The sequence below is a fragment of the Oncorhynchus masou genome, chromosome 30 (genome assembly GCF_036934945.1).
Source record: "Oncorhynchus masou masou isolate Uvic2021 chromosome 30, UVic_Omas_1.1, whole genome shotgun sequence".
NCBI classification, from domain to species: domain Eukaryota; kingdom Metazoa; phylum Chordata; class Actinopteri; order Salmoniformes; family Salmonidae; genus Oncorhynchus; species Oncorhynchus masou.
Genome location: NC_088241.1, coordinates 34,275,170 through 34,300,596, shown reverse-complemented (window position 1 = coordinate 34,300,596; position 25,427 = coordinate 34,275,170). Strand labels below are relative to the sequence as shown.

The 25,427-nt window shown below is 43.6% G+C and overlaps 1 protein-coding gene and 1 pseudogene across 1 annotated transcript; one reads left to right on the top strand and one right to left on the bottom strand.

Annotated features, from left to right (window-relative positions):
* Window positions 1-1,136: 1,136 nt before the first annotated feature.
* LOC135523148 (delta-type opioid receptor-like) lies at window positions 1,137-15,121 on the bottom strand. Its single transcript, XM_064949873.1, has 4 exons — window positions 15,034-15,121; window positions 14,501-14,759; window positions 2,158-2,510; window positions 1,137-1,666 (listed from the first exon to the last, which is right to left on the bottom strand). The coding sequence occupies exons 2-4, from the start codon at window positions 14,737-14,739 to the stop codon at window positions 1,137-1,139; spliced, it is 1,122 nt and encodes a 373-aa protein (XP_064805945.1). The 5' UTR covers window positions 14,740-14,759; window positions 15,034-15,121.
* A 586-nt stretch (window positions 15,122-15,707) lies between these two features.
* LOC135521639 (nuclear receptor-binding protein-like) lies at window positions 15,708-25,026 on the top strand (annotated as a pseudogene).
* The last annotated feature ends 401 nt before the right edge of the window (window positions 25,027-25,427 follow it).

Genomic DNA, 25,427 nt, shown 5'->3' with positions numbered 1-25,427 from the left:
CAGTGAGTCAGAAGTTTACATACACTATGTTGACTCTGACTTTAAACAGCTTGGAAAATTACAGAAAAGGATGTCATGGCTTTAGAAGCTTCTGATAGGCTAATTGACATAATTTCAGTCATTGGAAGTGTACCTGTGGATGTATTTCAAGGCCTACCTTCAAACTCAGTGTCTCTTTGTTTGACATAATGGGAAAATCAAAAGAAATCAGCCAAGACCTCAGAAAAAAATTCTAGACCTCCACAAGTCTGGTTCATCCTTGGGAGCAATTTCCAAACGCCTGAAGGTACCATGTTCATCTGAACAAACAATAGTACATAAGTATAAACAACATGGGACGTCACTGCCATCATACCACTCAGGAAGGAGACGTGTTCTGTCTCCTAGAGATGAACGTTGGTGTGAAAAGTGCAAATCAATCCCAGAACAACAACAAAGGACCTTGTGAAGATGCTGGAGGAAACGTGCAAAAGTATCTATACCCACAATAAAACAAGTCCTATATCGACATAACCTGAAAGGCTGCTCAGCAAGGAAGAAGCCACTGCTCCAAAACATCCATAAAAAAGCCAGTCTACGGTTTGCAACTGCACATGGGGACAAGGTTCATACTTTTTGGAGAAATGTCCTCTGGTCTGATGAAACAATAATAGAACTGTTTGGCCAAAATGAACATTGTTATGTTTGGAGGAAAAAGGGGGAGGCTTGTAAGCTGAAGAACACCATCCCAACCGTGAAGCACAGGGGTGGTAGCATCATGTTGTGGGGGTGCTTTGCTGCAGGAGGGACTGGTGCACTTCAGAAAATAGATGGCATCATGGTGCAGGAAAATTCTGTGGATATATTGAAGGAACATCTCAAGACATCAGTCAGAAAGTTAAAGCTTGGTCACAAATGGGTCTTCCAAATTTTGATAGGTTCTTCCGAGAATAGGTGGGGATTCTAGCGAATCCCCATTGTGAGATAGAAACAAATAACTGAAAGAGAAACAATGGAACATCAGTCATCTAGTCTGAGCTATTTACAAAGGAACAGTAGCACTGCTGCGCTCACATTCCTGATATCGCCTGGGTTAGGCCCAGATCATTAGAGTCTTCCTTTCCAACTTGAGAAATGAAAGACACTTCCATGGCTAGTCATGCCGGCTTTCTAGTCCCGTGTGGGTTCTCCAGTGGAACTGGTGCCTCCGGGGACCTTACGGTGCCTTTTTTACCCGACCCCTTGTCCACCTTCTTCAGCTTTGTCGGGACGCAGAAGTCCCTGAAGCATCTCTTGAAATTCTCATCCAGGAATGCGTAGAGGACGGGGTTGAGGCTGCTGTTGGTGTAGCCCAGCGCTACGCAGAAGAAGTAGGCGGCCATGACGGCGGTGGTTTCTGGAACGCTCACCAGCGCCTTGACCAGGATGAAGATGTGGATGGGCGTCCAGCACACTACGAATACCACCACCACCACCATGACCAGGCGGGTGATGCGTCGCAGGTTGCGGTCCTTCTCCCGGGAGCCCGAGAGGAGACGCACGCTCTTGAGTCGTAGCACCATCAGGGAGTAGCACACGGTGATGATGAGCACGGGCACCACGAAGGCAAACACAAACACACAGATCTTCATCAGGGTGTCCCAGTACACGTATGGCTCCGGGAATTGTAAGGCACACTCCGTGGTGCCTAGAGGGAGAGAGATGGGAGAAGAGAAAGAGAGAGGAGAGAGGAGGTCGAGAAAGAGAGAGCACCGATGAAATGCACCTAGGCTCATACAAAGAGTTCTGAGAACACATACATTTCCCTTTGTGTCTGGTTCACCTCTCACTCTGCAGTGCTGTTATGGAATGCCTAATGTAAACTCAAAAGGGAACTTCCACTTTTTCCCACTTATTCACAGCTTAGAAACAATAATATGTGGTTTAAAGATAATGGCAAGCTCATGGCTTAGATTGATCATTCTTCTCCTCTACAAAATAGGACCAAAATGTACTGAGATTAGATGGGCACTTCTGCACATTGATTCACTCAAACAGAGACATAAAGTAACCTGCGCAAACTGTGCATAAAATTTTCATGACGTTCTCTTCGGAAATGTGTGCGTGTATGGATCCATGCGCATGCATTCTTTTGTGTGCGTGCTTCATGACTGTGTGGGTGTCTGCATGCTTTCTCACCATTGTTGGTCTGGGTGCCCCCCAGTAGCAGTGCTGGTATGCCGGCTGCCGACGACAGCATCCAGATACACACGTTGATCATCTTGGCATTGATGGGTGTTCGGAAATCCAGGGCTTTGACCGGGTGGCACACGGCCACATAGCGGTCAACACTCATCATGGTCAGGGTGAAGATGCTGGTGAACATGTTGTAGTAGTCGATGGATATGAACACCTTACACACCACCTCGCCAAACGGCCAAGAGTTCAACAGGTAGTCAGTGCTCTGGAAAGGCATTGTCGTGGTGACCAAGGCGTCGGCCAGAGCCAGGTTGAATATGTAAATGTTGGTGGCCGTCTTCATCTTTGTATACCTGTTTCAAAAACAGCATAGAGTAAAGAATGTAGGGTAGAATGTGTAAGGTCCATACCTGAGTTTAAATACTATTTAAAATCATCTATCTGGGCTTGATTGAGCTTGCCTGCATGGCACAGTGGAAAGAATAGAATAGTGACGAGTGCTAACCTCATCCATCTGGCAGACTAGAGCAGTCTTTTTCAAATCTCTCCTCAGGGAACCCCAGACATTTGACTCATGGGTAACTGGAAGTCAACATGGCTGCCGGAACACGTGTGTGTCAACATATACAGGCATATCAACACAAGTGGGTGTATGGAAAGCAAACAGCCAAATGGGCAGAATTTAGAGACCGTTTGGCGTGACTGCAACTGTCCTGACAAACCATCAGTATCACCACACAGGAACTGACCAATGAAAACACATTTAGAAACTAAAAACAAGGCCGCTCAATCAAAACAGTCTAACCAATCAAAGAGGGCTGATGTTACACCCATCGCCGATGATCCACCCACTTATTTCGCCATGGCCACTTTATTCACACCGCTTGAATTGTATAGTTTACAGCCTGTATTTCATTTTTATTAAATTGAGATTTTGTGCCAGTGGCCTACACACAATACGCCATAATGTCAAAGTGGAGTTATGTTTTTAGAATTTTTTACAAATTAATAAAAAATGTGAAGCTGTAATGTCTTGAGTCAGTAGGTACTCAACCCCTTTGTTATGGCAATCCTAAATAAGTTTAGTTGTAAAAAAAAATGTGCATGTCAAATAATAAGTTGCATGGACTCACTCTTTGTGCAATAATAGTTTAACATGATTTTTGAATGACTACCATCTCTGTGCCCCACGCATACAATTATCTGTAAGGTCCCTTAGTCAAGCAGTTAATTTCAAACACAGCTTCAATCACAAAGACAGGGGAGGTTTTCCAATGCCTCGCAAAGAAGGGCACCTATTGGTAGATGGGTAATACAAAATGAATTACACTTTGGATGGTGTATCAATAAACCCAGTCACTGCAAAGATACACAAGTCCTTCCTAACTCAGTTGCCGGAGAGGAAGGAAACCGCTCAAGGATTGCACCATGAAGCCAATTGTGACTTTAAAGTAGTTACTGAGTTGAATGGCTGTGCTCGGAGAAAACTGAGGATGGATCAACAACATTGTAGTTAGTCCACAATACTAACCTAATTGACAGTGAAAGAAAGAAGCCTGTACAGAATAAAAATATTCCAAAACATGCATCCTGTTTGCATCAAGGCACTAAAGGAATACTGCAAAAAATGAGGCAAAGCAATTCACTTTTTATCCTGAATAGAAAGTGTTAAGTTTGGGGCAAATCCAATACAACACATTACTGAGTACCACTCTCCATATTTTCAAGCATAGTGGTGGCTGCATCATGTTATGGCTATGAATGTAATCGTTAAGGAGTGGGGAGTTTTTCAGGATAAAAAAAGAAACGGAATGGAGCTAAGCAGAGGAAAAATCATAGAAGAAAACCTGGTTAAGTCTGCTTTTCACCAGACTGGGAGATGAATCCACCTTTCAGCAGAACAGTAACCTAAAACACAAGGCCAAATATACACCGGAGTTGATTACCAAGACGACATTGAATGTTTGAGAGTGGCCTAGTTCCAGTTTTGACATAAATTGGCTTGAAAATCAATGGCAAGACTTGAAAATGGCTGTCTAGCAATGACCAACAACCAACTTGACAGAGCTTGAAGAATTAATCAAATGTGCAAATACTGTACAATCCAGGTGTGCCACGCTCTTAGACTTACCCTGAAAGACTCAGCTGCAATCGCTGCCAAAAGTGATTCTAAAATGCATTGACTCAGTGGTGTGAATACTTATGTAAATGAGATGCTGTGTTTCTGTATTTCATTTTCAATAAATTAGCAAACACTTCTGAAAACATGTTTTCACTTTGTCATTATGGAGTATTGTGTGTAGATAAAATATAAATTTCAACCATTTTGAACTCAGGCTGTAACAACAAAATGTGGAATAAGTCAAGGTGTAGGAATACTTTAGGAATACTTTCTGAAGGCACTGTACATAGAATGGCTGTGGGTCCCCGTGGAGAGGTTTGAAAAAGGCTAGACTAGAGCAAATGTCAACAGTATTTGAAAGATTTCGAATGGTTTTGGAACCCAGGCGATTATTGTTATCGACAGCTGATGAAAGAACGAAATGAAACCCAAAGGAAAACTTTTCCATCTGTTAAACCTTTTACTGCAGTGGGCTAAATCAGGGTCACACAGAGGATTTCTTGGTAGTCTTAAACAGATCTACATTGACACAAAAGTATACACCTCACACACACAGGTTATGGTCTTTAAAAAAGAATACACATGTACCATGTCAGATAGAAAGTTGAAATGTATTACATTTTGAGTTTCTATCCTAATATTAGACATTATATACATCACAAAAGACTGAAATATAACCAAACCGTTTGACAGAGAAATACTGGATTTTCAGCATTTAAAAAATAAATAATGTTTATTAATTATGAAAAATATGAATAACGTTCCACCCATGAGGCCACTAGAGGGCGATTTTGTCTATCTCGCCATCCTCTGACCTGGTGATTTTCATTTATATTGATAATCCCAACAACACGGGGCAGACTAAAAGTAATATAAAATGATCATACAAGGTCTTTTGATGTCTCTGAAAAACTATATCTGTAACTAGGGGAGATAATGTCACGTGGCAGGGCTAGCTTAGCAGCTGTCATACTTTTAAATGGTGTCCCAAACACGTAAGTGATCTACATTAAACAATTTATATTTTAAAGTGGCAATCTGCAATTGGTAAATACATGTTTTGACTTTCAAATACACTGAGTGTACAAACATGCTCTTTCCATGACATAGACTGACCAAGTGAATCTAGGTGAAAGCAATGATCCCTTATTGATGTCACCTATTTAATCCACTTCAAAAAGTGTAGATAAAGGGAGGAGACAATAATGATGTTTAAGCCTTGAGACAGTTGAGACGTGGATTGTGTATGTGTGCCATTCACAGGGTGAATGGGCAAGAGAAATCATTTAAGTGCCTTTAAAATGGGTATGGTAGTAGGTGGTAGGTGCCAGGCGCACTGGTTTGAGTGTGTCAAGAACTGCAACGCTGCTGGGTTTTTCACGTTTTTCAAGAACGGTCCACCACCCAAAGAACATTCAGCCAACTTCACACAACTGTGGGAAGCGTTGGAGTCAACATTGGCCAGCATCCCTGTGGATCTCTTTAGACACCTTGTAGAGTCCAATGAGGCTGTTCTTAGGGCAAAAGGGGGTGCAACTCAATATTAGGAAGGTGTTCCTAGAGTTTTATACACTCAGTGAATATAGCCATTGATTCTTGAAGAAAATAGGACAACTTATAAATGTCTCAAAAGTTTAATTCAACTGTCAGTAGCTGTCTCAACTGTCTAAGCTTCAAAACAAAAATGCTGATCTCATGGATGGTCAGTCCTTGCATCCATCACTCTCTCTCATATGAGTGTGGTTACATTTCTCAAGCCCCATTCCTCAGCTGTTTACCCCATAAAGGGGTTGGGTGGCCCTTTGCTGTTGTTTGAATCCCAGATAATCTTTAAGATCTGAAACGGCTATAGATATATATACAGTGCATTCGGAAGGTATTCAGACCCCTTGACGTTTTCCACATTTTGTATAGTTACAACCTTATTCTAAAATGGATTGAATATATTTCCCCCTGTTGAATCTACACGCAATACCCCACAATGACAAAGCAAAAACAGGTTTTTAGAAATGTTTGATATGATATTTACATAAGTACTTAGACCCTTTACTCTGTACTTTGTTGAAGCACCTTTGGCAGCAATTACAGCCAAGTCTTCTTGGGTATGACGCTGCAAGCTTGACACACCTGTATTTGGGGAGTTTTTCCCATTCTTCTCTAAAGATCCTGTCAAGCTCTGTCAGGTTGGATGGGGAGCATTGCTGCACAGCTATTTTCAGGTCTCTCCAGAGATGTTTGATTGTGTTCAAGTCCGAGCTCTGGCTGGGCCACTCAAGGACATTCAAAGACTTGTCCCGAAACCACTCCTGTGTTGTCTTGGCTGTGTGCTTAAGGTCGTTGTCCTGTTGGACAGTAAAACCTTCACATTAGTATGAGGTCTCGAGTGTCCTGAAGCAGGTTTTTTTAATTTTTTTAAATACATTTTATTTTTGCATTTTCCAATTAAGAACATTCAAAACAAAAGTGAAAAGATATTAGACACCACTATGACAAAGTGACAGTAACAGACGAGTGTACAAAAATAAATATATTATATATACAAACATACAATAAATAAGTCATAATAAAGAGTAAAATAAAACATTATAATAATGAGACATTGGATCATATACCTGCTGTATTCTACATATTATACATTACGTGTGAAACATCCTGTTAGGATTATATAGAGATTCAATCAATGTGATGTAGGGGGAGATTCTCCAAATAGTCAATAAAAGGTTGCCAAATTCTGTAAAATGTCTCTAACTTAAGCAGTAAGTGATTTTCTCCATTGGGATATAACTATTAACTTCCGATCGCCACATTGCAACTGGCAGGGGGGAATCCCATTTCCATTTCAAGGCAATACATTTCTTGGCAATCGCTAGCAATATTTCTGTTAGCTTTATAGTATGGCTTTGCCTAAGATTTGAGTTAGTAAAGTTACCCGGTACACAGACCTCCGGGTCTAAAGGGAATGCAACCCCTTGAATTGAGGATATGGCATCGCATACCCACTGCCAGAAACCGTGTAGTTTTGAACACTGCCAAGTGGAATGGAGGAATGTTCCTTCATCTGAGCCACATCTAAAACACACGGAGGAGATATCAGGGTTGAACTTGTGCAGTCTAGATGGGGCGATAGAGAGCTGATGGAGGAAATTAAACAGGATCAGTCTGTATCTGGAGTTCAATGTGGATGTAACACCATCCCTGCATAGGTCACTCCATAGATCCTCATCAAGATCAATACCCAGATCTTTCTCCCATCTAAGTCGGGGTTTATCTAGCTCAGGCAGTGTTAATCCTGACATAAGAGCATTGTAAACACGGGAAATGGTCTTGAACAGTGGTTGGTCTGCGTGGCAGAGTTGTTCAATAGGTGACATCTTAGGTAGGTTCCATTGTCCCTTGAGAGTCACCCTAATAAAGTTTCATAGTTGTAGGTAGCTAAAGACATCCCTGTTAGGCAAGTGGTATTTCTGTTTCAGCTGATCAAAAGACATAAGAACTCCCTCCTCATAACAATTCTGCAGAAGAGTGACACAGACCATGGTCTAAAGTTACTATTCTGGAAAAACATAGGAATCAATCTATTGTTCCATGAAGGGGTTTTAGGGGAAAGAAATCCCTTCCGTCTGAACAGCTCATGCAGTTTGCACCATGCCTGGACAGAATGTATGATTAAAGGGTTGCCGGTAATGGTTTTTATAGATTTTCTGTCCATTTGTAAAACAATTCTGCCCCAGTGTCATCATTTACCTCAAACGTTTCAATGTTCAATCATGAGGGAGAGGGACCATTGCCAGACACCTAGACTGTGCAGCCCAATAGTATATTCTAAAATTGGGGAGGCTTAAGTCCCCTTGACCATAATCAAGTGTCAGTTTATCCAGGCCAACCGTAGGGGTTTTGCCGTGCCAGATAAACCGTCTGGTCAGCTTGTCGAGAGAGGAAAAGAATGCTGCGGGCACAGGGATAGGAACAAATATAGAAATCTGGGCAGGACCTTCATTTTAATTACATTGATTCTACCCAGTAGAGTGAGAGGCAAGTCCATCCATTTACACAGGTTACCCTCCAATTTTTGCAACAAGCTGGCCAGATTGAGTTTATAGAGGTTCTTCAGGTTACCATCCACCATTATGCCCAAATATGTGAAGCCCATAGGCGACCATCTAAAAGTAAACTTGTGCTTGATGGTATGGTGGTCAAAGACAGACAACGGTAAGATTTCACTTCTATCAAAATTGACCTTATATCCAGAGAAAGAACTATAACACCGTAGTAGGATCTGCAAGTGAGAGAGGGAATGTTCTGGGTTCATTAGAAATAAGATAAGGTCGTCCGCAAAGTGTGATAACTTATGGGTATGGGGGCCCACCTCAAAGCCATGTATGTCAGGGCACGTTCTAATAGTCTCAGCCAATGATTCGATGGCGAGGGCAAAGAGGTGGGGGCTAAATGGGCAACCTTGTCTGTTCCCCCTATAGAGAGGGAAAGAGGAGGAAGTAATCCCATTGATAGCAATCCTAGCTTTAGGAGATTTGTAGAGTGATTTTATTAAATGTACAAACACGGTACCTAAACCAAACTTTTCCAAGACGCGAAAGAGGTATGGCCATTCAACCCTATCAAAGGCCTTTTCGGTGTCGAGGGAGACTGCGACACTAGGTATTTTGTTTTTGTTAGCAAGGTGAATTATATCAAAGAACCTTCTGAGATTATTGGAGGACAATCTATTAATTATGAAGCCAGTCTGATCCGGGTTGACCAACAGGGGAAGACATGACTCCAGTCACTTAGATAGCATCTTGGTGACCAGTTTACAATCTGTGTTAAGGAGAGAGATTGGTCTATAGGAGGCACACTTTAGCGGGGTTTTCCCTTTCTTGTGAAGAACAGTAATCACTGCTTGAGAGAAAGACTCTGGAAAGTAGTTGTCCTCCCCGGCTTTTTAAGTACCTCCATAAAGGTAGGGGACCAACAGCTCCCTAAATTCTTTATAGAACTCTGGATGGAAGCCATCCTTCCCAGGAGATTTATTAGAAGGTAAGGATTTAATGGCCTCCAACAATTCAGGAACTGAGAACTGTTCACTCAGGCGCTCTCTGTCTTCCTCTGCCAGGCATGGGAGGATGAGAGAGGAGAGAAAGGAGTCGATCTCTGATATATCATCGCTTGATTGGGAAGTGTAGAGGTCTTCGTAGTATTTCTTAAAAGTATCATTAATTTCAGTAGGGGCAAAAGATATCTCATTAGTAAGAGTTTCTACAGCATTAATTGTCCTCTTACTTTTCTCTGCTTTCAGTTGCCATGCCAATACTTTGTGTGCTTTCTCTCCAAGCTCGTAGTAACGCTGTTTTGATTTAGTGAGAGCCCTCTCAGCTTGATATGTGTTCAGAGTATTATATTTCAGTTTTGTATTTCCCAAAAGCCTGTATAGATCTTTAACTGGGCCTCTTTGGTAGGTTTTCAGATTCAAGGACATTCAACCCTTTAGTATAGGAAATGATCTGTCCCCTCAGATAGGCTTTCAATGTGTCCCAAAGAATGGAACTGTCAGGAGCGGAGGGTTTGTTTGTCAAAGTAAAACATATTGATCTGCTCCTTGATGAATGCACAAAATTCAGGTTGCTTCAGGAGTGTAGAATTTAGTCTCCATCTATATGCCCCATTTACCTTGGTAGGAATGGAGATTGATAATACCAGAGGAGAATGGTCACTAAGCAATCTGGGGAGATACTCAATATCTAACACTCTATGAAACAGTTGGGTCGATAGTAAAAAGTTATCTATGCGTGTGTGTGTTGTGTGGGTGTGAATAAAAAGAGTAGTCCCTCTCCAGTGGGTGCAACTGTCACCAGATGTCTAGCAAATTAAGATCTTTCATGAATTGCATGGTGAGCTTGCCGGCTTTGGTAAGAAGTGAGGCTTTATCAGAGGACCTATCAAGAACTGTATCTAAACAAAAATGTAAATCTCCTCCAGTCAGTAGCTATCCTGGTTGAGCAGCCTGAAGGAAGACATATGGTCATCGAAGGTAGGAGCATAAATATTCAATAGGGTCCAAGACTCTGAAATCATATGCCCCTGCACCAAAACAAACCTGCCCGAGGGATCAGAGATGGTGTTGTTGACGCAGAAGGGGATGTGTCGACAAAATTGCAGTTCCTCTTGCTTTGGGGTTAAAAGAGGATGCAAAAACTTGTCCTACCCATTCCCTCTTCAATTTCTTGTGTTCACTGGCTGTAAGATGTGTTTCTTGTAAAAACACAATGTCAGCCTTTAATTTCTAAAGGTATGTATAGACTCTTTTCCTCTTAATCGTGCTGTTAAGACCTTTAAGACCTTTTGTATTAAGCATAGGTTGGATTGCAAATATATAACCGAATGGGAATCTCTCGTATGTAAATAGTCAGATAATATTTCAACTTTAGTTTGAACACTGAAGTGACCTCTGTGTCTCTTTAGGAAAGAAACAACAAAAAACATGGGAAAAGAAACAAAAACAGAAACCCCATCCACCCCAATTGTCAGACTAAAAGCACAATCCCAACAATCAAACATGAATACAATTGTAGAGATACGTTGTTGCTCGCTATCCAATTTGCTCAAGTGCTAATCCTTGGTGTAAACTAAAACCTGCAAGCTCTCTAAGTTGAAAACAAACGTTGTGAATAGACATTTATGGCTGAATATTTACTGCCAACAGTAAGGGCTGCTTGAGTCTCTTTTCAGGAGAGGAGAAACATAAATGGGGGGGGGGAAGCAGTGGGCCTAAGCCCACTAATTTGCTTCGCCCAGTGGATATTGACTAAACCAAAATATACTCTCCTGTAAATGTAATAGGACTCACCCCGGGAAAAAAAATGGTTAGTTGAAAAAGTACAAATCAATTATAGCGACCGGATAGCGGGGTAAACGGATTCAAATTCCAAGAAGATATCAGCAGTCCAGTCCCAGGACAGCACGGAAAAGAAAAAACAAACAAACTGTATCTTATCCCCCAGAGAGACCATCCTGATTCAGAAGTGGTTCAGTTCTTTGAGAAAAGTGAGCACTTCTCCCGGTGTGTTGAAGAGATGGCTTCGGCCTTTGTACTGAACTTTCATCCGCGCAGGGTGGATGAGGTAGCCGGTGATGTTTTTCTCCTTCAGTGCTTTGGTGGCAGGTCTGAAATGCTTGCGACGTCTGCTGAGATCCGCGCTCATATCCAGGAAAAGGCTGACCCTCTTGCCATCGATGGTGATGTCCTCTTTGGCTCTTGCCAGTTGCAGTATCTTCTCTCTGTCCTGGAAACAGAGGAACCTGATCAGGATGGCTCGTGGAGGCTCATCTGGCCGGGGTTTCGGTGCTGATGTTCTGTGGGTTCGATTTCCAATGGCTTAGTGACTTTGATTATGCCTAGGACATCCGGGATCCATTGAGTGAAGAAACGGACCGGGTCACGGCCCTCGCTGTCCTCTTTCAATCCCACCACACGGATATTACTACGTCTGTTCTGGTTCTCCATCTGGTCTACCTTGTTTTTGAGGTAGGCATTGTCCTTTTGCAGTTGTATCAGAACCTGGTCATGTCGAGTGATGGTATCCTCAACTGTGCTAATGCTTTCAGGATTTCAGGTTGTCAATGGAAGAATGGAGATCAGCCGATTTCTTGTCAATTTTCAGAGAAAGACCTTTGTTACCATCCTGAATTTTCCAGAGGAGAGTAGCAAGCATGTCAGCAGGCTCGCAAGAGGCTGAAACTGTCGTCTGAGTTATAAGGGCTAATGCTAATCTTGCTAGCTGTAGCGTTATCTTGGGAATCAACAACGTTTAGGTTGTCCTTCTTGCCTCTCGGCCGGAGGTCCATGGCTCTTTGGGAAGGTAGGTTTTTGACAATTTATCAGCCGATGTTAGAATATTGTTTCAATGTTGTTATTTAGGTAATAATGGAATAACTTTGAAGAGCTCGGTTTGTCAACGTCTGCTCAGCTCCGCGGCATCACGTGCTCCCTGGAGCAGGTTTTAATCAAGGATCTCTTTGTACTTTGTGCCGTTCATCTTTCCCTCTAATCCTGACTAGTCTCCCAGTCCCTGACAAATATCCCCACACCATACTTCCATACTTCACTGTAGGGATGGTGCAAGGTTTCCTCCAGATGTGATGCTTGGCATTCAGGCCAAAGAGTTCAATCTTAGTTTCATCAGTCCAGAGAATCTTGTTTCTCATGGTCTGAGAGTTCTTTAGGTGCCTTTTGGCAAACTCCAAGCGGGCTGTCATGTGCCTTTTACTGAGGAATCACTTCCATCTGGCCAGTCTACCATAAAGGCCTGATTGGTGGAGTGCTGCAGGGATGGTTGTCCTTCTGGAAGGTTTTCCCATCTCCACAGAGGAGCTCTGGAGCTCTGTCAGAGTGACCATCGGGTTCTTGGTTACCTCCCTGACCAAGGCCCTTCTCCCCCGATTGTTCAGTTTGGCTGGGGTCCAGCTGTAGGGAGAGTCTTGGAGGTTCCAAACTTCTTCCATTTAAGAATGCTGGAGGCCACTGTGTTCTTGGGGACCTTCAATGCTGCAGACATTTTTTGGTACCCTTCCCCAGATCTGTGCCGACACAATCCCGTCTCAGAGCTCTTCGGACAATTCCTTTGACCTCATGGCTTCGGTTTTGCTCTGACATGCACTGTCAACTGTGGGACTCTGTATAGACAGGTGTGTGCCTTTCCAAATCATGTCCAATTCATTGAATTTACCACAGGTGGACTCAAGTTGTAGAAACATCTGAAGGATGTTCAATGGAAACAGGATGCACCTGAGCTCAATTTCATCTCATAGAAGAGGGTCTGAATGCTTATTTAAATAAGGTTTCTCTGTTTTTTTATATTTTTTATTAATTTGCAAACATTTCTAAAAACCTGTTTTCACTTTGTCAATATGGGGTATTTTGTTGTACATTGATGAGGAAATGTACTTAATCTGTTTTAGAATAAGGCTGTACCGTAAAATTGTGGAATAAGGGAAGGGGTCTGAATACTTTCTGAATGCATTTTACATACAGTATAGCGTTATAGACTATTGGCCAGTTACCATACACATGATCCACTAGAAGTTAGTTGAGCCTGTTGCTTTTTTGGATCAATACCTTGGACATGCTCCCATTTCACACTGTCATTATTCCTATCATCGATAGATTCTACATTTACCATTGCCGTTTTGAAAATATAACGGGGTAGGGATAAAAGGAAGGCCAAAACATCTGCTATGCGGATGTCGGCCAATGCTGATTATCAATGGTTAACGCTCGATCTGATTGAATCTAGGCCTGTACGACAATTAAATCACCGCTCTGATAGCACATTTCCTTCTAACGAGAAGGGAAAAAATCAGTCAATCAGATGAAAAAAATATATCAATTGTAAACTGAGCTGGCTACATAAAACAGAGAGCTGAGAGTATATCGCTATTTACTAATCAATGGAATTAACTTGGCAAGGTGACGGAAAGGCCCAGTGGATTACAGCCCAACGAGCATGTTCTGACGCAGACATCCATGGACGTCTAAAATACGGAATTCTGCTCACCGGAAGATAATGTGCAATCAATCTGATTTGAGGTAATTGCCTCTAGTCTGGAGTGCTTTGTGAGGCGTTGGTGCACTGCGTATGACACCGGCACTGTTATATCTGTTTTACACATCATAAATAAAACCCAACGAGGTGCAAGCAACCCTATCAACATGATAGAGCGCCACTGGTTTTAAATGCAATTAATGCGCTTTCTCTCTGCCCAAAGAACACTATTTCATATAGGCTCGGCACATTTCATTTACACATTTAGAACACTTTTCAACATTGCCCCAAACAGATGTCGCATTCCAATTGTAAAAAGTCCCAATAGTAAAAAAAGTATTTTCCTTCCAATAGAACTGTACAGTATGTTATGATTGAAACAAAAAATAATAAAGCCTAACAAATCATATAGTGATTGTACATGTACTATTAGGTTTAAACATGCACCTGCCACTGGGTGGCTCACAAGTGTTGCAAATGTTTCAAAACTTCACTCTTTAGTTTAATTTTGTGTGCGAAAATGTGGTAAGGTGTTTGCATGGGCATTTTACTGAAATGTTGTATTTTTAGCATACTTGGTGTAACCCTTAATTTGCCTAAACTCTTTGGAAATAGGCGATATATTGGCAATTGATATCAATGCAATATTGAGATGAGTGTGCAAATCAATTATAATAAACCTTACCTGATGATAACATACATGACGAGGCAGTTGCCCACCAAGCCCACCACAAACACCACGGAGTACACAGCTGTGATAATGGGGATTATTGGGGACATTGACTCCTCTTCCCCGTCAGAGTCCAAAGTCAGATTGTGACCTGCTGCAAATCCAGACTGCGAAGTAGAATTCATATAACATTCTTCGCCGAGCGCCAAGTGGCACTTATCGGCTTTGAAAATTTCAACCGGGGTGGCTTCCATTTTTGGTTATGTTTGACCACCTAACGAAAAGGAGAAAAGGGCATATGCCTTTGACTGGCTGTTGGCTATGCGTGAAGTAAGCCCGAAATAAGAAAAAATAACGGTAAGAAAGTTGAAGATATGCGTCAAAATTATTATAGTTTGTAAATTAAACCAACTTTTTATTATATGCCGTTCAAATTCATATATATATATATATACAGGTCAAATCAATCCTGTTTTTAATGTGATATTAACAATTAAAACGTAATGCATAATGTGTGATTACACCCACCCGAGCCCTCGGTAACTTACCCTCTGGATATTAGTTCCTTCTGTTCCTTTTTTGTGTTTGTAGAATATGGAATTTTTGCTGAACAAAAATATATTTGCTGTTGGATTTCAGAAGGTTATGGCTCGCCAAACTTTGTAGAGTGGAGTATGTGAGCAACAATCACAGCACCGCGGTTCGGCGGAGACTCTAGTCACTCCCGCTCAGTAGCCTACCCAACAACTCCCCCCCCCCCCCCCCCATTGAGCCCAAATATGACATCAGAGAAGTGACAATAACCCCAAGGCATAGTTAACGTCCCCACGTACCCATATTGTTCGATGTAACCATGGACTAGCCCCACAACTGTGAGAGGTAAAGTGCGCAAAGAAAATACAGACATCCATTTCCTTATTACATGATTTAAATCACAATAATAGTATCTTTATCATATCAGTTATATCACACTATATAATATTCTTTGTGGAAGTTATTGACCATGAATAATATATAATTCCAGCACAGAACCAATCATTCATTATTAGCCACACAAAATACCCCTCTAACAAAGATGATGTCCTGTATGTACCCTATGTGATTATGCACTGTGACCAATCATATGCTGTGCCATATGAATATGACCTATGGTGATATATTGCCTACCCTCTATCCTGTAACGTAGGTAAATATAGGCTACTCTGTGAATGTCCTGAAATGCATGTACAAGCTGCAACTGATGTGAGTGGAAATGCTGGGTCTCAGTCTCGGTTTGTAGTCTTCTGGGTAGCCTGAGGGATGCCAAGGATCCATGAGCTCTAAACACTAATTACAGCTAATCAGAGGAGAAAGCAAATGAGAAGTCAATCCTTGTTAATACAGCCCAAAATGTTCCCACGGTGATTTACACGCACGATAGGTCCTCGGTTCAAATAAGTTCAACAGATACACAAACAACAAGAAGCAGATTGAAGCGCTTAAGCACAGGTCTTTCAAATGTTTAGCTGTCATCGTATCCATAGATGTCTATAATTGATTGGTGCATTTTTATTCTGTATTGCTTCAGTACTGATTATTACTGAGTCATACTCTGACTTGACTTAATCCTCTTGGCCCCCTTGGGTGCATAGGGCATCCACCATGGCTCCCAACATCATTCTCTTCTGCCAAAGAGCTTTTAGTCATACTCTAAAGTGTCGTATTTGCAAGGCCCCTTTCTCTCAAAAAAAAGAAATTCCTTTGGTTGAACAGATGTATTTTCTGTGAGGATCATCTCGTATTTTGTTCAAGCACTAGTACAGCAAAATGCTTTCCTGGAAGTTACATTTTATCTGCTGGGATAGGGGGTCATCCTAACACATTTCGCAGAATTTCTTTGAAAGGGTTAACTAGTTTGTAGCTTGTAAAAAAAATGGTAATATGTCATGGCATTTCAGCAACACTATGTATTCAATACAGGAATAGCGTTTAATTGTGTTAATTACCGTTTTTGAGAAAATATATGAAGAGAACACATAATTACTCAATTACTACATGCATTGAGGTTACCAGTCAGTTCCAGGTACTCACATAGCGTGTTCTACTGCAATGGCTGAAATGAATAAGGGTTATTTTGAAATGTAATATAGTTCTTGGAAATTTTCATTTATTTTCCCACTGTATCAATTGTCAATGTGAATGTCTTGTCAGTTCAATATGGATCACTTCCCATGTCTTGTTCTTCTGGTAGGTGTTGATGTAAGGCTCAAGTCATCTCTGGATTGAAGCTCTGAAATCTTCCTGACCTTAATGAAACTGTATTTCACAGCTTACATCACAAATCGCTCTCACAACGTTAGGCAAATCAGACACATGAAAATGAATGAGTGTCACCTGGCGGAGTCTACCTGAATTTGTGACAGTGGACATTTGATAAAGATATCCCCAAAAGTAAGCCAGGCAAAGAAGCCTGGATCGCTATCTCTTAGGTTGAATTCCAAATGGCACCCTACTCCCCATGATGCATTACTTTTAACCAGAGCTCTATGGGGAGCCCTATAGGGAACGGGATGCCATTCGTGACGCAGAATTACTCTGCATTTGACCTGTGACATCATCTTCATCCAACACAACAGACTCACCAAGATAGTATCAGTGGCTCCAGACACCATTCAACAACCGTGTAAAGACCTGCAGAAAGGAACAGAAAAACCTGTACTTCTTCACCCCAGAATACGGAACTGTTGTAGATGTCACCACTGCAATGGATATCTACTCCTTTGGGATGTGTGCCTTGGAGATGGCAGTGTTGGAGATCCAGGGAAACTGAGAATCTTCCCATTTCAGGAGGGCATCAACAACGTTATACAGTCACTGGAAGATCCCCCTACAGAGGGAGTTTATTCAGAAGTTTCTGGAGGCTGACCTGTTTAAGAGGCCTACAGCCAGAGAGCTGCTTTTCCACCAGGCTCTGTTTTAGGTCCCCTGTTGAAGCTGCTAGCTGCACACTGCATCGTTAGCCACCAGCATATGATCCCTGAGAATGCCTTAAAGGAGAACACTAAGAACATGGACCCCAACCTCATCATCGCTGAGATAAAGGCAGGCAAGCTGTTTCAGTATCCTGACTTGGAACTGGAGACGTTCCTGGAGGATGTCGGGAATGGTATCTACAACCTAGCGTTTGGGCTGCCCTCTCGCCAGCAGCCCCAGTAGTCCCCCATCAAATCCCCCATTGTCACCCCCTCTGTCAAATCCCCCATCCCAGAACCTGCAGAACCAACATTGTCTCAGAGTATTTTGTATTATTCTGTCAATCTGAGACAATCCCTTTAGTGTGATATGTTATGTATCGTATGGTACTGTATGTATTCATTTGTGGATGTCCATCATCCATTTTGTATGATATGTTACGAATTACAATTTGTATGATATTTCACGAACTCTTAAAATGTACAATTTGTTACAAAGTTGCAAAACGTATGATATGTTACAAATTCCAATATGTCATGGCTAACATTAGCTAGGTGGCTAACGCTAACATTAGCAAGCTCTAGGGGTTAGAGGTTAAGGGTAGGCGTTAGGTTAAAGGTTTAAGGTTGGGTTTAGTATTAGGATTAGGGAAATGGTTAGCTAAAAGGGTTAGGGTTAGGGGAAGGGTTAGCTAACATGTTAAGCAGTTGCAAACTAGCAATAAAGTAGTAAGTAGTTGCAAAGTTACTAATTAGCTAAAATTGTATGTGATAAGTTTCAAACACGCAACCTTTGGATTGCTAGAGGTTTGCGTTATATGCCCACCCATGCACCCAGACCAAACACCCTTCTTTTGTTATTGCCTTCAGTCTTATGCAACCATACCTAACGTAACATATCATACTAATTTGAGTGTCCTGGATTTACCTTCACTATGTTACGTCTAGTCTGTGAGAACAGTCTGGCTAAACTACGGACATACAAGGTTGTTCAGATGCAGTGTAATATTGAGCCGGTGGAGGAGAGTGCAAAACATTATCTGACACTACTGTGGAAGCTGGAGGACAAACTGAACAGACACCTGCAGTGCCTATAGAAAATATTCATACCCTTTTACTTATTCCACATTTTGTTGTGTTACATCATGAATTCATTTATCTATTGATTAAATAGATTGTTTTATCACCCATTTACAAACAATACCCCATAATGACAAAGTGAAAACATGTTTTTAGAGATTTTAGCAACAAACAAATGAAATACTGAAATATTTCATTCACACAAGTATTCACAACCCTGAGTTAATAGATGTTAGAATCACCTTTATCAGCAATTGCAGGGTAAGTCTCCAAAAGCTTTGTACACCTGGATTGTACAATATCTTCACATTATTATTTAAAAAATTATTCAAGCTCTGCCAAGTTGGCCGTTGATCATTACTAGACAGCCATTTTCAAGTCTTGCTATACATATTCAAGAAGATTTAAGTCAAAACCGTAACTTGGACAATCAGGAACATTCAATGTCATCTTGGTAAGCAACTCCAGTGTATATTTGGCCTTGTGTTTTAGGTTATTGAATTTGTCTCCCAGTGTCTGTTGGAAAGCAGACTGAACTAGGTTTTTCTCTATGATTTTGCCTGTGCTTAGCTCTATTCCATTCCAAAAAACTTCCATTTTATTCCAAAAAACTCCATAGTCCTTGCCAGACAATCATACCCATAACATGATGCAGCCACCACCATGCTTAAAAATATAAAGAGTGGTTCTCAGACATGTGTTGTGTTTGCTCCAAACATAACGCTTTGTATTCAGGACTGTAATGCCCGGGGTGTAGTGGAGGAAGGAGTCAGACGCAGGAGACAGAGAGTTCAGAGTAGCGCTACTTCTTTATTCACCAACCAGGTGAAAACAGACTGTCAGCGTCGTGTGTATAGGTGGCAGGGAAGTCAGGCGCAGGAGAGTCAAAATGGAGTGTAAATGGAGTCTTTTAATAAATGTCAACAGAACATGCTCCATAACACTAAAAGTACAGACATGAAAAAACATGGGTACGAGGACCCGTCGCGCACCAACACAACAAAATAACAACACTGACAATAAAACAATCTCTGACAAAGACATGAGGGGAAACAGAGGGTTAAATACACAACAGGTAATGAATGGGATTGAAAACAGGTGTGTGGGAAGACAAGACAAAACCAATGGAAAATGAAAAATGGATCAATGATGGCTAGAAGACCGGTGACGTCGAACGCCGAGCACCGCCCGAACAAGGAGAGGCAACGACTTCGGCAGAAGTTGTGACAGTACCCCCCCCCCTCCGACGCGCGGCTCCAGCAGCGCGTCGACACCGGCCTCGGGGACGACCCGGATGGCGAGGTGCAGGGCGATCCGGATGGAGACGGTGGAATTCTGATAACATGGAAGGATCTAACACGTCCTCCACCGGAACCCAGCATCTCTCCTCCGGCCCGTAACCCTCCCAGTCCACGAGGTACTGAAGGCCCCTCGCCCGACGTCTCGAATCCAAAATGGATCGAACAGAGTACGCCGGGACCCCCTCGATGTCTAGAGGAGGCGGAGGAACATTACGCACTTCAGCCTCCCGGAGCGGGCCAGCCACCACCGGCCTGAGGAGAGACACATGGAATGAGGGGTTAATACGGTAATTAGTGGGCAGTTGTAACCTATAACATACCTCGTTCACTCTCCTCAGGACTTTAAACGGCCCCACAAACCGCGGACCCAGCTTCCTGGCAATAAGACCGCAGAAACCTACCCACATCCTGGTTAACTCTCTCCACCTGCCCATTACTCTCGGGGTGAAAACCTGAGGTAAGACTAACCGAGATCCCCAGATGCTCCATGAATGCCTTCCAGACCCTTGATGTGAACTGGGGACTCCGATCAGACACTATATCCTCAGGCACCCCATAGTGCCGGAAACGTGTGTAAACAAGGCCTCTGCAGTTTGTAAGGCCGTAGGGAGACCGGGCAAAGGGAGGAGACGACAGGACTTCGAAAACCGATCCACAACGACCAGGATCGTGGTGTAAACCTGTGAAGGTGGAAGATCAGTCAAAAAATCCACCGACAGGTGCGACCACGGCCATTGAGGAACGGGTAGAGGTTGTAGCTTACCTCTGGGCAGGTGTCTAGGAGCCTTGCACTGGGTGCACACCGAGCAGGAGGAAACATAAATCCTCACGTCCTTAGCTAAAGTGGGCCATCAGTACTTCCCATCAAGACAGCGCATCGTCTGACCTATCCCCGGATGACCAGAGGAGGGTGACGTGTGAGCCCAATAGATCAATCGGTCGCGGACAGCAGATGGAACGTACAGACGACCAGCTGGACACTCAGGGGGAGAGGGCTCTGCACGTGACGCCCGCTCAATGTCCGCGTCCAGCTCCCACACTACAGGCGCCACCAGACACAGAGCTGGGAGTATGGGAGTGGGATCCATGGATCGCTCCTCTGTGTCATACAGCCGAGACAATGCGTCTGCCTTAACGTTCTGGGAGCCTGGTCTGTAAGAAAGAGTAAACACAAAATGAGTGAAAAACATGGCCCACCTTGCCTGGCGAGGATTCAGTCTCTTCGCCTGCCGGATGTACTCCAGATTGCAGTGGTCAGTCCAGATGAGAAAAGGGTGTTTAGCCCCCTCAAGCCAATGCCTCCACACCTTCAAGGCTTCTACGACAGCTAACAGCTCTCGGTTCCCCACATCATAGTTTCGCTCTGCCGGGCTGAGCTTCTTCGAAAAGAAAGCACAAGGGCGAAGCTTCAGTGGCGTACCCGAACGCTGAGAGAGCACTGCTCCTATCCCAGCTTCGGATGTGTCCACCTCCACTATGAATGGCAAAGAGGGATCCGGATGAGCCAACACAGGCACCGAGGTAAACAGAGTTTTCAGATGCCCAAAAGCCCTGTTCGCCTCAGCCGACCATTGCAAGCGCACCAGGCCCCCCTTTAGCAGTGAGGTAATGGGAGCAGCCACCTGACCAAAACCCCGGATAAACCTCCGGTAGTAATTTGCAAACCCTAAAAAACGCTGCACCTCCTTTACCGTGGTTGGAGTCGGCCAATTACGCATGGCTGTAATGCGGTCGCTCTCCATCTCCACTCCTGAAGTGGAAATCCAATGCCCTAGTGTAACGGATGTGAAACGGCTAGCTTAGTTAGCGGTGCGCGGTAAATAGCGTTTCAATCGGTGACGTTACTTGCTCTGAGACCTTGAAGTAGTAGTTCCCCTTGCTGTGCAAGGGCCGCGGCTTTTGTGGAGCGATGGGTAACAATGCTTCGTGGGTGTCAGTTGTTGATGTGTGCAGAGGGCCCTGGTTCGCGCCCGGGTATGGGCGAGGGGACGGTCTAAAATTATACTGTTACACTAGGAAGGAGATGGATTGTTGGAAGAACAAGCATTTCTCAGCCTTGACATATAGATCATGCTCCAACAGGCAACCAAGCACCCTGCGCACCAGGGACATATGCTCGGCGCGTGTAGCGGAGTATATATGTCTCCATAGCCTCCGTCTCCGCTTGCGACAGGGGATACACGTGACTCTTGGGATATGCAGCGTCTACCAGGAGATCTATCGCACAATCCCCCCGTCGATGGGGTGGTAATTGAGTCGCCTGGTCTGGACTTTCCACCGTAGTAGCAACCCCTAAACCCCTAAACACCTACCTGAGCACTCTTGCGACCACCCTGTGAGAGCCCTCTGTGGCCAAGAAACAGTGGGGTTATGACAAGCTAACCAGGGTAGGCCTAGCACCACAGAATATGCAGGAGAATCAATAAGGAAAAGACTAATCTTCTCCTTGTGACCCTCCTGCGTTATCATACACAAAGGTGCAGTTACCTCCCTGATAAACCCTGACCCTAATGGTCGACTATCTAAGGCATGAATAGGGAAAGGCATATCCACAGAAACAATCCCTAAACTATGAGCTAAACTTTTATTAATGAAATTCCCAGCCGCACCTGAATCTACTAGCGCCTTATACTGGGAATGCAGGGAAAAATCAGCAAAAGAGACCGAGACAAACATTAGTGCAACAGAGGGCTCTGGATGAGAATGGTGCCTACTCACCTGGGGTGATGCCAGAATACCCTGCCTGCCTTCTCTATTCCCAGAGGAACCAACCCGGCACCGACCACCAGTGTGCCCTCTGCGACCATGAATGGAGCTCGAGCGGGAACCCCCTCCGGTCTCCCTGTGCACCATCCCTCCCAATTCCATAGGTTCGGGAGAGAGGGTGCGGGAGGATGGAACAACCAGACCCCGACGGACGTCCTCGCGTAGACTACAACGGTAATGGTCGATCAGGGCCCTGTTGCTCCAACCAGCGCCGGCAACCAAGGTCCTAAACTCCAAAGCAAACTCCTGTGCACTCCTCGTCTCCTGCCTCAGATGATAGAGGAGCTCACCCACCGCTTTGCCTTCGGGTGGATGGTCGAATACTATCCGGAATTGGCGGGTGAATTCCTCAAAATGGTCCAACGCCGCATCCTCCTTTCTACACACAGCGCTGGCCCATTCCAGGGCTTTCCCGGTGAGGCATGAGACGAGGGCGTAACTCTTCTCACGGTCAGATGGTACTGGGGAAACTGTGGCCAGATACAAGTTCAGCTTAAGGAGGAAACCCTGGCAGCCGGCATTATCTCCGTTGTATCCCGTGGGTAGGGATAAATGGATCTTCGGTTCCAGAGGGGAAAAAGCGTTCAAGGGAGATTCCGGTTGTGGTGGTGGTGGCGCTGGAGAAACTCCCTGTCTCTCCCAGCGATCCATATTCTGGACAATGCGATCCATAACAGTGCTCAAACAGTCAATCGCCTCCGCTTGTTCCCGGACACATTCCTCCACCTCCATGGGCGTAGTGTCCTCTCCTGCTGACTTCATATTTTTCGGTAGGAGATTCTGTCAGCGTCGTCTGTATAGGTGGCAGGAAAGTCAGGCGCAGGAGAGTCAAAATGGAGTGTAAATTGAGTCTTTTAATAAATGTCAACAGAACATGTTCCATAACACTAAAAGTACAGACATGACAATAAAACAATCTCTGACAAAGACATGAGGGGAAACAGAGGGTTAAATACACAACAGGTAATGAATGGGATTGAAAACAGGTGTGTGGGAAGACAAGACAAAACCAATGGAAAATGAAAAATGGATCAATGATGGCTAGAAGACCGGTGACGTCGAACACCGAGCACCGCCCGAACAAGGAGAGGCAACGACTTCGGCAGAAGTTGTGACACAGACGCCACACCAACGACGACAACGACCGCAGAGCGCCACCCGAACGGGAAGGGGAGCCACCTTCGGTAGGAGTCGTGACAAGGACATAAAGAACATTTCTTCGCCACATTTTTTGCAGTTTTACTTTAGTTTCTTGTTGCAAACAGCGTGTTTTGGAATATTTTTAGTCTGTACAAGCTTCCTTCTTTTACCTCTGTCAATTAGATTAGTATTGTGGAATAACTGCAATGTTGTTGATCCATCCTCAGTATTCTCCTGTCACAGCCGTTAAACTCTGCAAATGTTTTAAAGTCACCATTGGCCTCACCAGTCCTCCCTCGCGTTATACAAGCATTTTTCTACACCCACAATAATATCTGCTAAATATATGTATACCACCAATAACATTTAATTTGATTAAAACTTGATTTGATTTCCTCGCCAGCAACTGAGTTAGGAAAGACACCTGTATCTTTGCAGTGACTGGGTGTATTGATACACCATCCCAAAGTGTAATTAATAACTTGCTCAAAGGGATATTCAATGTCTGCTTTTTATTTTTACCCATCTACCAATAGGTTCCCTTCTTTATGAGGCATTGAAAAACCTCCCCGGTCTTTATAGTTGAATCTGTGTTTGAAATACTTTCTGAATTCACTGTAAGCCAATGCTAGCCAATGATAATGTACAGGAACTGTCTGTTGAGCTGTTCCAACTGGGCTTCATCAGCAAGGTGGGCCAGAGCAGGATGTACTAGAAGAGGCCTTCACCAAGTTCTTCAGCAGGAACGGTTCCCTCAACCCTGCCACTGTGCCTTTACAGGGCTGCCAAGTCAGTCCCTTTCTGTTTAGTTCCCTCTATACAGTAGCAACATCTTTTGGGAAGGAAGCCAACACAGTTATCATATGTCAGTATTACTTGTTAGGGTGGCAGGTAGTCCAGCGCTTAAGGGTGTTGGGCCTGTAACCGAAAGGTCGCTGGTTCCAATCCCTGAATTGACTTGGTACAAACCTGTCCATGTTTTCTTGAGCAAGGTACTTAAATCTAATTGCTTCTATAAGTCACTCTGAATAAGAGCTTCTGCTAAATTATTAAAATGTAAATGAAAAAATGTACAAATCACTTGTTTAGAATATATATCCAGAACTGTATCAGGGAGGAGTTCAGAGATATGGTAGTATGGTGCCAGGACAATAACCTCTCCCTCAAAAAGACAAAAGAGTTGATCGTGGACTACAGAAAAAGGAATGCAGAGCACACCTCCATTCACATGGACGTGGCTGTAGCGCAGCGGGTCGAGAGCTTCAAGTTCCTTATTGTCCACATCACTAAGGACCTATCATAGTCAAAACACAACAAGATAGGAGGCTGAAAAGATTTGGCTTGGGACCTCAGATCCTCAAAATGTTCTACAGCTGCACCATCGAGAGCATCCTGACTGGTTGCCTCACCGCTTGGTATGGCAACTGCTCGGCATTCGACCACAAGGAGCTACAGAGGGTAGTGTGTAGGGCCCAGTGCATCACTGGGGCGGAGCGTTCAGCAACCGAGGACCTCTATACCAGGCGGTGTCAGAGGAAGACCCAATAATTGTCAAATACTCCAGCCACCCAAGCCTTAGTTGATCAAATGACTCCCTTATATTATTCATATTTATTTTTTGCACAGGCTTGATGTACACTCACTGGACTCTAACCACACATTCACATATACTACACTGACACACACATGGACACAAACAGAAAA